Consider the following 15200-nt stretch of genomic DNA (forward strand, 5'->3'; position numbering starts at 1 on the left):
TTAATTTCAATTGCATTTGCCTAATGCTTTCACCCAGCCGTTTGTCACAGAGTGGCCCAGAAAACACCCCCCCAGAAAGACCCTCCAATATAGAGCCAGCCTGGGGCGACAATGACAGAGGCTGAGAGGCAGAAGCAGGGCGAAGCCTATGGTACTGGAGGAGGGGATTCAGAGATTCTATTGCCAGCCTGGGGCGCCAGAGGCGGAGGCAGGGGAATGACTGAGCGTAGATACAGGAGGAGAGGGGCTCCACAGCACAGAGCTACAGTCTGGGGCAGTATAGCGGTAGAGGCAGGGAGAAGGCTACTCTATGTGGATACGTACAGGAGAAGAAGAAGGGCTCTAGAGCACTGAGAGCCAGCCAGGGGTAGTAGAGGCAGAGAGAAGACAGGAGGAGAGAGGCCAGACACTGGAGTACATTCAGTCCTCTTCCTCCAGCCAAGCACACGCAAGAGCAGAGTTCGCTGTCTGCGTGAGTGGCTGATTGTGTCAGGCCAATCGGTCGTTGAGGTGGATGGAGGTCAAACAGAGATGAACCGGGCCCCAGAGACAAGCTCTCTGAGCCATCTCCGCAGCCCCTCCATTGTGACTCTTTATGTCACGCTTATAAAGGCTTTGTGAATGCTACGTAATGCGTTGTCCGTTTTGTCTTCAATTATTTTATTTATTTTATCCAAGCCCCGTCCCCACAGGAGGCCTTTTTGCCTCTTGCCAGGCCGTCATTGTAAATAACAATTTGTTCTTAATTGACTTGCCTGGTTAAATAAAGGTCAAGTGAAAAATCGACATTAATCATCAGCTTAAGTAAAGTGTTACTGTATTTTCTGGTCATTAAACAGGGTTTGGACTGTTTGGATAAAACAGCTCAAAAAGAGACGGGCTTAATAGGCAAAGGAAAGCAGCTTGAGTGTAATGTTTTAGGTTTCGACTGGCTCTTTGTTCTGTGTGCAGCGTAAACCATGCGCGAGTGCGGGCTCAGGGACTGAACCATGATTCTGCCCTTGAAAACAGTTCATCCCTCCTGTTTCTCTGGTTAAGGACAAATGTCACGGTGTGTCAGGTCAGCTCTATGAAATACATGTATATTTCAGGCAATTGTACATTTCCTGGGCTGTGAGCTGTACTTGGATAATAAGAACTACATTTCGCCAAACGTTCCAAGAAGGAAAATCAAACTGCCGTCTAATATCCGTCATTTTAAAAACGACAAGTCTCAAAGGAAGGAAAAACACGGCACAAGCATGAAGGAAATCTCAAATGAAACAGATTCACAATGAGAGTTTGAAAGGAAAACCGAGGCAGTGAGAAAATGAGAAGGAGAGATGGATCGGAGTGTTGGTGTGTCGTTTGTCATAACAATACAAAATCAACCAAAGCAAAGTTGCCAGAATGTTTGAATTGCAAATGTTTGGTTGATAAGAGCAACAGTGTTGCCATGGTGATTACATTGATTAGAATACAATTACATTTGAAAATGATGATATAGCAATTGAAAATGGAATGTTGAAATGTTTGGTTGATAGGCACAAATGTTGATTTGGAACTCTGTTTTGGTGGCAATAACCCGAGACTGGACGCTTCTTTCCGCTATCTAAGATTATACACCCAGTGATTTAACCAGTGCCTACCATGGATGGCACAGGGACATCAGTATCTTCTGCAATACCTTCAAATTCCATCAGCTATGGTAATACTGAGAAAAATACTGTATTTTTTTTAACCAGGATTTGGTTCATTGCTTATTTTTGTGTATTTCTGAGTATTACAGGTTTCGAATGCATTTAGGTACATATCAGATCATCAAGTTCCTGCAGGAAACCAATGGACTCCATTTGAATTCAAATTCTATCACTTGAATCTGAATGAATGACTCGACTGCCCCCCTGCACATGAAGAAAAAGCATTTCTGTGGGTTTCTGTTGCATTTATGTAAATCAGGAAGTCCATTTGCACTCATTTGCATTTTCCTGTGGAGGAAAACTTTCTGCAACAAAAGGGTGATGAAAGGAAGTTTTACGAGGATGGAGTTTTACGAGGATGGAGTTTTACGAAGATGGAGTTTTATGAGACTTTTCTGATGAAGAGATTGAGCAACTTGAATCTATTTCAGGGGTGTTGGAGATGGCTATGAATCTCTGAGTTATTTTGCAGAAGAAATAAGAAATATAAGATAGGATTGGTAGGTATAGTAAGTTTGACAAATGCAAGTTATTGTCCATTTTATAGCAATACAAATAAATTATATATTTTTGGAGCTGTGTGTGTGTGTGTGTGTGTGTGTGTGTGTGTGTGTGTGTGTGTGTGTGTGTGTTAGTGAATGGTTGTTTGTATGAGAGAGAGAGAGAGAGACTACCCATTGTAGCGCCTTCCCAGCCATGAACGGTATCTCACCTTTCTGTCTGGCCAATTGAACTTGGCGAAGACATCGTCGTACATCTGCGTTGCCCCGTCAGTCACCAGCATGATAGCCTGGCTACACACACTGCCATGCCCAGTCTGGTTAAACTACGCACACAGAGAGAACACACATGCTTACACAGAGATACACAATACATCGTTAGGAACTTGACTCTGTAGTTTTAGGCAGATTTTGGTTGATTAAAGTTCAGATGATTAATTGAAATAGATGATCTACTATTTACAATTTTTCTAATAAGGAAACTCATTGAGTTGAACCAGATGGGAACATCAACGACAGGTTGTGCACCATGGTCTTCCCGACAGCCATATGTCTATCTCCAAAAAGGAGCAACATTTATTCACGGGGCATGTTCATCTCTCCTCTAATCCTATCCCATCTCTGTCTCTGACACCTGGGCTACCTCCGAGACAGATCTGGGTTCAAACACTATTTGGGCTTGATTACCTGGGCTTGATTGAGCTAGTCTGACACAATTGAACCAATAGAATACTCACAAGGAGTGCAAACCCTGCCCATCTCGCACTCCAAACGAAAATGCTAAAAGTATTTGAAAGATTTCAAGTAGTGTTTGAGTATTTGAACCCAGGTCTGCTCTGAGACTCTGTGCCTGTCATCTCTGCCCGTGGCCGTGTAATAGCTGTTTTCACTGCTGATGTCTGATGATGTCTGATACTGGCGCCCGGCGTGCCCGCGGGCCCCGTCAGGGACTAAAACACAGATAATCTCTTTGTAAATAAACCGGGAAGTGCAGCCCACATGAACCTGATGGAAGAAGATGCATGGCGGTAATTAACTGGTTTATTGACCTGTGTGACAGAGGGAATGTGGAGAAATAGAGGTTTGTGGAGGGAGCGCCTTTATCGCCGTCCGAAAGCTGCTGAGCTGAGCACGACTCTGCTCCCAATACACACCAGCATAGCAAGAATGTGTGTGGACACACACACAGGATTACAATACCTCCGTACCCACTGCGGATTACCACAAGTTTTTTTTTTTTTGTATTTTTTCACCTTTATTTAACTAGGCAAGTCAGTTAAGGGCATTCTTATTTACAATGACGGCCTAGGAACAGTGGGTTAACTGCCTTGCTCAGGGGCAGAATGACAGATTTTTACCGTGTCAGCTTGGAGATTCGATCTAGCAACTTTTCAGTTACTGGCTCAATGCTCTAACCACTAAGCTACCTGCAGTCTTCCAAAAGTTGACCTTGCTCAGAGCGTCCCTTCGAGCTAGGGAAAAGAGTTACTGTAGATATGTCAGACAGACTTAGACAAACACAGCACGTGATTTACATGTATTTTCTCAACAATATGGTCATCGCTAAACCCTTTGACACCGCAAGCCATTTTAAAGCTACGGCGGTTTGTCTGAGGCAAAGAATTGTATACCACCTAGACAGAACATAATGTTCACCATAATATTTAAAACAGATGCAGTGTAGAATACATGATTCCATGGTAGGGTCAGTGGTGTGGATCCATGGATGCCAAACAAATTGACCAGTATTTTGGGGTTATAAACAATATATAATTGATCGTTCATCTCTCTGTGTGTCATAATTTTCCGTCAATTCGCAAGAGGCTGAATGTGTCTCACGGGAGTTAACATCCGAGTGTGCAAAACAACGCCCTTCTGTCTCTCAACGTGTAGAGCTGTAGATCTGGCGCTGTCTGGTCCAAACGAGGATGGCATTTCTGCTGCCCTTTGCATTGAAGGCAAGCGAAGCCAGCGAGCATCTGGGCTTCCTTGACGACAAAATAAAGTATAAAGCATTTGCCATTCACAGCTCAACTGGGAATGGTCCTGGCGCACCAAAAATGGATTTGGATTTGGCATCACTCCTATCAAATCCCATTGAGACCATACATCCTTGACAGAAAAAAAAATAGAATTGTTGCATCTCAGTGTTGTTGTCCTTCACTGGCTAGCTAGCTAAAATGGTCCCTTTTTCTAAATTAGCCATGGATGAAGATAGGGATTTGGACTAATTCTCTGTTCTGGGCAATGATTATAATGGATTATAATTAGAATTATAATTCTGATCCAACCATTCATTTATACATTGTTGTGCCCCTGGCCGGAGAGGACGGAAGTTCAATATGTAGCTAGATGTAGAAGGCTAATGTTAACTAGCTAACGTTGCCCATGAATGGAAGTTAGGCTAGCGAGCAAGCATTTTAACCAGGTAGCCTAGGACAACAAAACAATTAAAGCATGTACTGTATGACAGAGTGATAGACCGTTTCGTCAACATGAAAGAGAGGAGGATGGTATTGACGTTTCTCTACAAGTAGAGTGAGTCAACATGTTTTTCTACTTGCACTTGGCTTCCCAAGTGATTTTACCAGTGGTGGAAAAAGTACCTAATTGTCATACTTGAGTAAAAGTAAAGATACCATAATTGAAAATGACTCAAGTAAAAGTCACCCAATAAAACACTACTAGAGCAAAAGCCTAAAAGTATTTAGTTTGAAGTATACAGACAATTTGGAAAGTGTTCCTCATTTTGTCACTTTACAGCCTGGATTCAATCGTTTTTTCCCCTCAACCTACACACAATACCCCATAATGACAAAGGAAAAACAGGTGTTCGATTTTTTTTGCAAATGTATATATAACCTGAAATATCACATTTACATAAGTATTCAGACCCTTTACTCAATACTTTGTTGAAGCACCTTTGGCAGCGATTACAGCCTTGAGTCTTCTTGGGTATGACGCTACACGCTTGGCACACCTGTATTTGGGCAGTTTCTCCCATTCTTCTCTGCAGATCTTCTCAAGCTCTGTTAGGTTGGATGGGGAGTGTCGCTTCACAGCTATTTTCAGGTCTCTCCAGAGATGTTTGATTGGGTTCAAGTCCGGGCTCTGGCTGGGCCACTTCAGGGCATACAGAGACTTGTCCCAAAGCCACTCCTGCGATGTCTTGGCTGTGTGCTTAGGGTCATTGTCCTGTTGGAAGGTGAATCTTCACGCCAGTCTGAGGTCCTGAGCGCTCAGTAGCAGGTTTTCATCAAGGATCTCTCTTTACTTTGTTCTGTTCATCTTTCCCTCGGTCCTGACGAGTCTCCCAGTCCCTGCCGCTGAAAAACATTCCCACAGCATGATGCTGCCACCACCAGGTTTCCTCCAGACGTGACGCTTGGCACTTAGGCCAAAGAGTTCAATCTAGATTTCATTAGACCAGCGAATGTTGTTTTTCATGGTCTGAGAGTCCTTTAGCTGCTGTTTCACAAACTCTAAGTAGGCTGTCATGTGCCTTTTACTGAGGAGCGGCTTCCGTCTGGCACTCTACTATAAATAACTGATTGGTGGAGTGCTGCAGAGATGGTTGTCCTTTTGGAAGGTTCTCCCATCTCCACAGAGGAACTCTAGAGCTCTGTCAGAGTGACTATCACCTCCATGACCTCGGTCACCTCCATGATCAAGGCCCTTCTCCCCTGATTGCTCAATTTGGCTGGTCGGCCAGCTCAAGGAAGAGTCTTGGTGGTTCCAAACTTCTTCCATTTAAGAATGATGGAGGCCACTGTGTTATTGGGGATCTTCAATGCTGTAGACATTTTTTAGTACCCTTCCCCAGATTTGTGCCTCGACACAACCCTGTCTCGGAGCTCTATGGACAATTCCTTCGACCTCACGGCTTGGTTTTTACTCTGACATTAACTGTCAACTGAGGGACCTTATATAGACAGATGTGTGCCTTTCCAAATCATGTCCAATCAATTGAATTTACCACAGGTGGACTCCAATCAAGTTGTAGAAACATCTCAAGGATGATCAATGAAAACAGGATGCACCTGAGCTCAATTTCGAGTCTCATAGCAAAAGGTCTGAATACTTATGTAAATGATGTACTTTTTACTCCATACATTTTCCCTGACAACCATTACTTATTACATTTTGAATGCTTAGCAGGACAGGAAAATGGTCTAATTCACACAATTATCAAGAGAACATCCCTGGTCATGCATACTGCCTCTGATCTGGTGGTGGCACTAAACACACGTGCTTCATTTGTAAATGATGTCTGAGTGTTGGAGCATGCCCCTGGCTATCTGTGCCGTCTGGTTTGATTAATATAAGGAATATTAAATTATTTATACTTATACTTCTTATACTTTTAATTTATACCTTTTTTTTAACTTAAGCATATTTTAGCTATTACATTTACTTTTGATATGTTTTCCTAGTCAATCTCCACACAATACCCCATAATGATAAAGCGAAAACAGATTTCTAGAACATTTTGGAATACCTTATTTTATTTAGGAATGTCGTGAAGTAAAAGTGAAAGTTGACAAAAAATATGAATAGTAAAGTAGAGCACAGATAGCCCCCTAAAACTACTTAAGTAGTACTTTCAAGTATTTTTACTTAAGTACTTTACACCACTGGATTTGACCCACAAACCGCTACTGGGTAGGATACGAGGGTTGACAAATGTGGAGATTATGGGATGACGGTGATGATCAATATTATGGTCAAGGTGTGTTTATGCTCAGACCCACGGTCCTGCTTCTAACAGAGAAACACACAAGCACCTTCCGGAAACCATAGTCTTGAGAATGCTGCAGTGTACTCCACTCCAGAGCTAGTCAATCGCCTCATACCTTCGATCTGCCCTGCGATAAGCCAGAGAAAAAATGGCTCTAGCCCAGTCAGTATCCATTCCATCCATTCACCAAGGTGGTAGCCTGGCCTACTGTAACAATGAATTTCACACTGGGCCTATTGGCCAACTGATTACCATATTCATTGGACTAGCTTCAATGAATCGTACCAATGCAGACATTGAAGCCGTGCTCCCGGGACTCTGCGCGTTGCGGCGGACCGCTAGCCTGAAAACAGAGAGATAAAAGGAGAGCAGAGAGGTCTTATCTCCACCGGCTTTGTGTTCCAATCATCCTCCTTATTAATCAGCACCGTTAATTACAGCCATTAATCACCCTCAGAATCGACGTGTCTGTGTTCGCTGGGGGTGGAACGGAGGATAGCGGGGATTGCAGTGAAGCGTTTCGAACGGGGAAAACGGGGAGGAGACGCGCTGTACTCAGAGCTTGAGAATAAGTAGGTACACCTTGCTGGAGTGTACTGATGTTGCTCGTTTTCATCATTCAATTAGGTTGGGACATGAAACTATTGTGCCTGAACTAATTGCCTTTCTACTCAAACTTCTCTGGCGTGTACCCAAGAGTGTTTACGTATTTGTTGTTCAATCAAGTAAAAAGTCATTCTGGAAATTTACTGAAGTCCGAGACGCATTTGAGAACCAATTTGTGTTTAAGGTTTTGTGTTGTGTGTTTCATCCGCTCTACATAGTAGACATTTGCTGAGTTGAATATTACATTATGTGTGATGTTCATGATGTGGATACACAGATACGGCACATGTAAGTCGCACAGTTGAAATCGGAAGTTCACATACATCTTAGCCCAATACCTTTAAACTCAGTTTTTCAAAATTCATGACATTTAATCCTAGTAAAGATTCCCTGTCTTAGGTCAGTTAGGATCACCACTTTATTTTAAGAATGTGAAATGTCAGAATAATTATTTATTTAAGCTTTTATTTCTTTCATCACATTCCTAGTGGGTCAGAAGTTTACATACACTCAATTAGTATTTGGTAGCATTGCCTTTAAATTACTTAACTTGGGTCAAATGTTTTGGGTAGCCTTCCACATTCTTCCCACAATAAATTGGGTGAATTTTGGCCCATCCTGACAGAGCTGGTGTAACTGAATCAGGTTTGTAGGCTTCCTTGCTCGCACACGCTTTTTCAGTTCTGCCCACAAATTTTCAATAGGTTTAAGGGCAGGGCTTTGTGATGGCCACTCCAATACCTTGACTTTGTTGTCCTTAAGCCATTTTGCCACAACTTTGGAAGTATGCTTGGGGAAGGTCATTTGGTCCATTTGGAAGGTCATTGTCAAATTTGCTTCAATATATCCACATAATTTCCCTTCCTCATGACGCCATCTATTTTGTGAAGTGCACCAGTTCCTCCTGCAGCAAAGCACCCCCACAACATTATGCTGCCACCCCCGTGCTTCACGGTTGGGATGGTGTTCTTCAGCTTGCAAGCATCCCCCTTTTTCCTCCAAACATAGCGATGGTCATTATGGCCAAACAGTTCTGTTTTTGTTTCATCAGACCAGAGGACATTTCTCCAAAGAGTACGATCTTTGTCCCCATGTGCAGTTGCAAAATGTAGTCTGGCTTTTTTAATGGCGTTTTTGGAGCAGTGGCTTCTTCCTTGCTGAGCGGCCTTTCAGATTATGTCGATATGGGACTCGTTTTACCGTGGATATAGATACTTTTTTACCTGTTTCCTCCAGCATCTTCACAAGGTCCTTTGTTCTGGGATTGATTTGCACTTTTCGCGCCAAAGTACGTTCATCTCTAGGAGACAGAACGCGTCTCCTTCCTGAGCCGTATGACGGCTGAGTGGTCCCATGGTGTTTATACTTGCGTACTATTGTTTGTACAGATGAACGTGGTACCTTCAGGCATTTGGAAATTGCTCCCAAGAATGAACCAGACTTGAGGAGGTCTACAATTTTTTTGTTCTGAGGTCTTGGCTGATTTATTTTAATTTTTCCATGAGGTCAAGCAAAGAGGCACTGAGTTTGAAGATAGGCCTTGAAATACATCCACAGGTACACCTCCAATTGACTCAAATTATGTCAATTAGCCTATCAGAAGCTTCTAAAGCCATGACATCATTTTCTGGAATTTTCCAAGCTGTTTAAAGTCACAGTCAACTGAGTGTATGTAACTTCTGACCCACTGGAATTGTGATACAGTGAATTATAAGTGAAATAATCTGTCTGTAAACAATTGTTGGAAAAATGACTTGTGTCATGCACAAAGTAGATGTCCTAACTGACTGGCCGAAACTATAGTTTGTCAACAAGAAATGTATGGAGTGGTTGAAAAACGAGTTTAATGACTCCAACCTAAGTGTATGTAAACTTCCGACTTCAACTGTAGCTACTGTATATTTCTTTGTGCAATGTCTGTGGTGAACGAATGAATGAATGAATAAATGAACTTTTACAGTGTTAAAGTCAGAGGCTGAACTTACATCACTTAGAATGGTGAACGCTTCGGTCAGAGCATCACCCAGCAGACCAATCCCTTTGGCGAACAGCTTGTCCAGATGTTCTCGGAAATGCTAACAGATAACATAGGAAGAGGCAAACATGATATGATCTACATACAATTTTGTGTGCGTGTGTGTGTGTGTGTGTGTGTGTGTGTGTGTGTGTGTGTGTGTGTGTGTGTAAATGTGTGTGTGAGTGTAAGTGTGTGTGTGTGTGTGTAAGTGTTTGTGAGAGAGGGGAACTTACAGCTTTATTATTTCTGTCTGCTCGTACCAGTGTACCGTTCAGACAAGGCTCCACATAGTGCATCTCCTGATTGTACTGTGAACACATATGGAGAGGGTTAGATATGAGTGGAATGATACATGAAGTGTACACACATACACACGCACACACACACACACATTCTCTCACACACTCACACACACACACACACACACACACACACACACACATTGTGCAAGAAATTCTAGACATACCTATTCATCCATTGTCATTGTTTTAGATAAGAGGTTGACTAATCATCATAAACACGGTATAGAAAAACGAGCTGTAGAAACACCTTATTTTACTCAAATAAACAGATAAGTTTAATACACACACACACACACAAAATACCACCCCCACAAACAGGTCATTAATGATACTGACAGCGATGATGTTGAAGAAGTCGTCGTCTCCCAGTGTGTCCAGTATAGAGGAGACCGTCTGTCTGGCAATGGTCAGTCTCAGGCCCTTCATACTGCCACTAACGTCCACCAGGATCACCATGTCTTTAGGAGACGTCGCTGCCTGGATGTACCTGAGCAAGGAGGGATGATAACCTAGTATCCACACAGTAGCCCAACATTGGATCTATCTATCCATCAAATACATGGGAGTATAGCAAGTGCGTGGATAACAACACACAACCCGTTGCCCAACCTAGGACTGCAATGCAGCAAACATTGACTGGAATCAATTTACTGTAGCGGAGCCAAAGCAACACACAACAAATGGACAACGTACGTGACAGGGTTCAAGACTTGCCATACTGTACGCTGCACAAACGTCTTGATATGGACATCATACTGTAGGCTACAGGGCAAGAGAGGAAGCCGTGTTCTAATTGGCTAATGTTGACCTATTGTGAAAAAGCATACCACTTCCTGTTCCTGCAGTCGAAGGCGATGACCCCGTGTTCATCTGGATGCCATTTGACCCCTGCAACCATGAGGAGAAAGACACGTAGCTAGATACACAAAGCACCATGTTTAAGTCATACGGAGTGTAAGGATGTGCCAGAGTCAACTATGGGCTGCACATTGCCTGTAGAAATGGCGGTTAAACATGTCTCTGTTTCTTTCATTGCTACTCAATAAAAATTAGAAAGGAGAGTCGGGTCTAAGGATGCCAGATCCCTGAAGGGCACAGTGCTATGCTAGTATGTCCTACACTCTAAAGCAGGCCTGGGAAATTCCAGTCCTCGAGGGCCTGATTGGTGTCACAGTTTTGCCCCAGCCCCAGTTAACACACCTGACTCCAATAATCACCCAATCATGAGCTTCAGTTTCGAATGCAATTTGATTAATCAGCTGTGTTTGCTAGGGATGGGGTAAAAGTGTGACTCTGCTCTAAAGCCTCATTCACATTACTGAGCAGTCTGGACGTCATTCATTTCAATGGGGATCATCCACAACGGAGTGGTAACGCAGCTCCCCCTTGCAGTTGAAGGCTCCTTTGCAAAACAGATGTCGCATGCTTCAAATTTTTCCAAACTTTGAGTTGTCTTCACTGCAGCCAGAGAGGAAGAGGCGAAGCGAGAGGGATAACTGTGTCCATAATCTGTTTTAGTGAATAGTGAATACTATTTTAATAGTAATGTTAAATTGACTGTTGCCTCCCATTTTATTTTATTGTGATGGTAATGACTTTTGTTTTTGATGAGAATTGTTAAGTGGAGGTCACTAGCGACACTATCTTCAACTTAGCCTAGCTTTTAGCTAGCTACCTGCTCTGATAACTAGCTTGACTTGCTAGAAAGTTAGAGAAACAAGTTGAGGAAAAAGTAACTAAACAAAACATTTAATTATCACCTGAAACGATATATTTCACCCCCCCAAATGCTATCTCTGATGAGAGACTAGGCACTCCTCCATCTTGTCTTGCGGTGTGAAACCCTATGCTCTTGGTCCACTAGCGGAACGAGATTGTGTGAAGATGACATACAAAGTCATGAAACACGGCATGATGTGTACGGGGCATAGCACTACACTAGCCTGACCTAATGCAGGACATCATCCACTGTCATCCACAGTGGTGAATGACTTTAAATGATTTGATACAATGAGAAGGGGACGCATTTCTGCATCACCACTTATTGGCCATCTTTGTGGTGTTACAGTGGGATATAGTCCTGCAGTCAGCCCTGTGGCTGTCTGATGGTGCTGTAATGATCCAATATCTCTGACTGCCATTGCTCTGGACTGCTTTGTGGTATGCCGCTGCTGGACTCACGCATTGGGATTAATTTGCTATATGCATCCTCTCTGACGGTCTGTAAAATTACAACATTAGCAAAATCACCCTTTTAGCGATTCCATTTCGTTTCCCGGCAGTTCGTACAGTGACTGCTCCCAGCACCTCCCCCACACACAGACACACACTTAGACACACACACACACACAACTCACCGGGATACTGCCTAAAGAAGCCCTTGGCACTGCCAAAGTACTGCCATATCAGGGACGGATCTTTTTCAAAGTTATCCACAAACACTTTATTCAAGGCCTCTGACCAGTACACCCCATTCACTATGGCTGGATCTGAGCGAGAGAGACAGAGAGAGACAGTGAGCGGGAGAGAGACAGAGACAGACAGACAGACAGACAGACAGACAGACAGACAGACAGACAGACAGACAGACAGACAGACAGACAGACAGACAGACAGACAGACAGACAGACAGACAGACAGACAGACAGACAGACAGACAGACAGACAGACAGACAGAAAGAGAAAGGAGAGGGGAGGGGAGGGGAGAGGGGAGGGAGACAGAGTGAGTGAGATAATAACCAGGTAATAATGATCATCATCACCATTAACACTGAACACAGGTGTGCTGGACCGTTAACCTTTGGCCCTTATTGACCCTGCTGGTGGAGGGACATTGGTGGAGGGACATACTGTCCTCCCATCCTTCTGCTGCATGGCCTCCACATACATACACACACACAGAGACACAACACACACACACACACACACACACACACACACACACACACACACACACACACACACACACACACACACACACACACACACAGCCAAAGCAGAGACTGATCCTGTCAGGGAGCCTCTCATTGTGCCAAGAACAAAGGGGGAGTGTGTAGCGCTGATGAGGCCATTATATCCAAAGGAAAGAGGTCATTATATCCAGAGAAAAGTCAGCCAGGACTACACAGAGAGGCCACACACTGGGCTAGAAAACAAATAACAGTCAGTCACTACAAGAGAAAAAAATAAACATCCCTTCCTCTCTCCTCTTGTCACTCACTCATGCTGTGACTGCTCTCTCTATCGTCGGGCCATTATGGACCACACACCCTCCAGTGATACCGACACGGCTAGAGCACTGCACCTCATTCTCACCATGCAGGGTCGGGGTCCATTCCATTCCATTGAAAATATATGGCACGTTTCAGTTGTTTTAATTCAAATTTTTGAATTTGACATGAAATTGACCACAAATCAGCTTCTCATTCAATTGAAAATATTTATATTTTCACTGAAGGGCAAATCTGTTCCCACCATGCACCCACTCCTATCTCATCTCTTGTGGGCATGCCCCTACTTTTGCTGTATCCATTTTTGCACACAGTGGTGTCTGAGTGTCCCTACCTTTGTTGTAAATGTTGGTGGGCACCCGGACCACAATGAGGCATAGATCTACCCATGCACTTTATTTCCAGTAGGCTCTGTTGGGTGTTCGTGATAGTGTGTGCTGTTGAACGTACCTTTGCTGTACACGTCGGTGTGTGCTGTTGAACGTAGCTTTGCTGTACACGTCGGTGTGCGCTGTTGAACGTAGCTTTGCTGTACACGTCGGTGTGTGCTGTTGAACGTAGCTTTGCTGTAAATGTTGGTATGTGCTGTTGAACGTACCTTTGCTGTTGCTGTTGAACACCTTTGCTGTCGGTGTGTGCTGTTGAACGTACCTTTGCTGTACACGTCGGTGTGTGCTGTTGAACGTAGCTTTGCTGTACACGTCGGTGTGTGCTGTTGAACGTACCTTTGCTGTACACGTCGGTGTGTGCTGTTGAACGTAGCTTTGCTGTACATGTTGGTGTGTGATGTTGAACGTACCTTTTTGCTGTACACGTCGGTGTGCGCTGTTGAACGTACCTTTGCTGCTTTGTTGTACATGTTGGTGTGTGATGTTGAACGTACCTTTGCTGTACACGTCGGTGTGTGCTGTTGAACGTACCTTTGCTGTACACGTCGGTGTGTGATGTTGAACGTACCTTTGCTGTACACGTCGGTGTGTGCTGTTGAACGTACCTTTGCTGTACACGTCGGTGTGTGATGTTGAACGTACCTTTGCTGTACACGTCGGTGTGCGCTGTTGAACGTACCTTTGCTGTACACGTCGGTGTGCGCTGTTGAACGTACCTTTGCTGTACACGTCGGTGTGTGCTGTTGAACGTACCTTTGCTGTACACGTCGGTGTGTGCTGTTGAACGTACCTTTGCTGTACACGTCGGTGTGCGCTGTTGAACGTACCTTTGCTGTACACGTCGGTGTGTGCTGTTGAACGTACCTTTGCTGTACACGTCGGTGTGTGCTGTTGAACGTACCTTTGCTGTACACGTCGTGTGTGCTGTTGAACGTACCTTTGCTGTACACGTCGGTGTGCGCTGTTGAACGTACCTTTGTTGTACATGTTGGTGGGAACCTGCACCACACTGAGGCTGAGGTTGACTGACAGGTTGTTGAAGTGGTCATTGGGTTCCAGAACGAACTCTCCTCCCAGCTCCACGTTGTTGCCCTCCTCATCCACCTCGTTGATCAGCACCGCGTTAAAGTACTCATACTGAGGAGAGGGAAATAATCCAGACCGTAATGATAGAAGTAACATAGAGTTTGCATCAGCACCGCGTTGAAACACTCATACTTGGGAGGAATAGACAGTACACCAGTGGAGGCTGCTGAGGGGAGGACAGCTCATAGTGATGGCTGGAATGGAGTCAATGGAACGGTTTCAGCCACGTGGACAGCAGATAGCCTAGTGGTTAGAGTGTTGGACTAGTAACCGAAAGGTTGCAAGATCAAATCCCTGAGCTGACAAGGTGAAAATCTGTTGTTCTGAATAGGGCAGTTAACCCACTGTTCCTAGGCTGTCATTAAAAATAAGAATTTGTTCTTAACTGACTTGCCTAGATAAATAAAGGTCAAATATGCTTGATACTGTTCCAATGACTCCATTCCTGACAATGTTATGAGCCAGCCTCCACTGCAGTACTCATTGGGTTAACAGAGTTAACATCCACATTGTCGATCAGCACTGTGTTGAAGTACTCATATTGGGGAGGAACAGATACAATGCCTTTGGAGAGTATTCAGGCCCCTTTGATTTTTTCCACATTATGTTGCCTAATTCTAAAATTGGTTAAATATTTATTTTCCCTCTGTACT

The 15200-nt window shown here is 43.9% G+C and overlaps 2 protein-coding genes across 12 annotated transcripts in view; both read right to left on the reverse strand.

Annotated features, from left to right (window-relative positions):
- The window catches only part of LOC112244872 (nuclear pore complex protein DDB_G0274915), a 710200-nt gene that overhangs the window by 115342 nt on the left and 579658 nt on the right, over nt 1–15200 (reverse strand). The gene's annotated exons all lie outside the window — the stretch shown is intronic.
- LOC112244800 (voltage-dependent calcium channel subunit alpha-2/delta-3-like) overlaps nt 1–15200 on the reverse strand; it is a 58545-nt gene that overhangs the window by 25988 nt on the left and 17357 nt on the right. Inside the window, exons 5-11 of the mRNA XM_042299492.1 lie at nt 14436–14598; nt 12200–12331; nt 10670–10730; nt 10179–10329; nt 9774–9848; nt 9509–9598; nt 2392–2505 (exon numbers count right to left, since the gene is read on the reverse strand). Coding sequence (XP_042155426.1) covers nt 2392–2505; nt 9509–9598; nt 9774–9848; nt 10179–10329; nt 10670–10730; nt 12200–12331; nt 14436–14598 — 786 coding nt within the window. The remainder of the gene's footprint in view (nt 1–2391; nt 2506–9508; nt 9599–9773; nt 9849–10178; nt 10330–10669; nt 10731–12199; nt 12332–14435; nt 14599–15200) is intronic.

This window comes from Oncorhynchus tshawytscha, linkage group LG02 (genome assembly GCF_018296145.1).
Source record: "Oncorhynchus tshawytscha isolate Ot180627B linkage group LG02, Otsh_v2.0, whole genome shotgun sequence".
Classification (NCBI taxonomy): domain Eukaryota; kingdom Metazoa; phylum Chordata; class Actinopteri; order Salmoniformes; family Salmonidae; genus Oncorhynchus; species Oncorhynchus tshawytscha.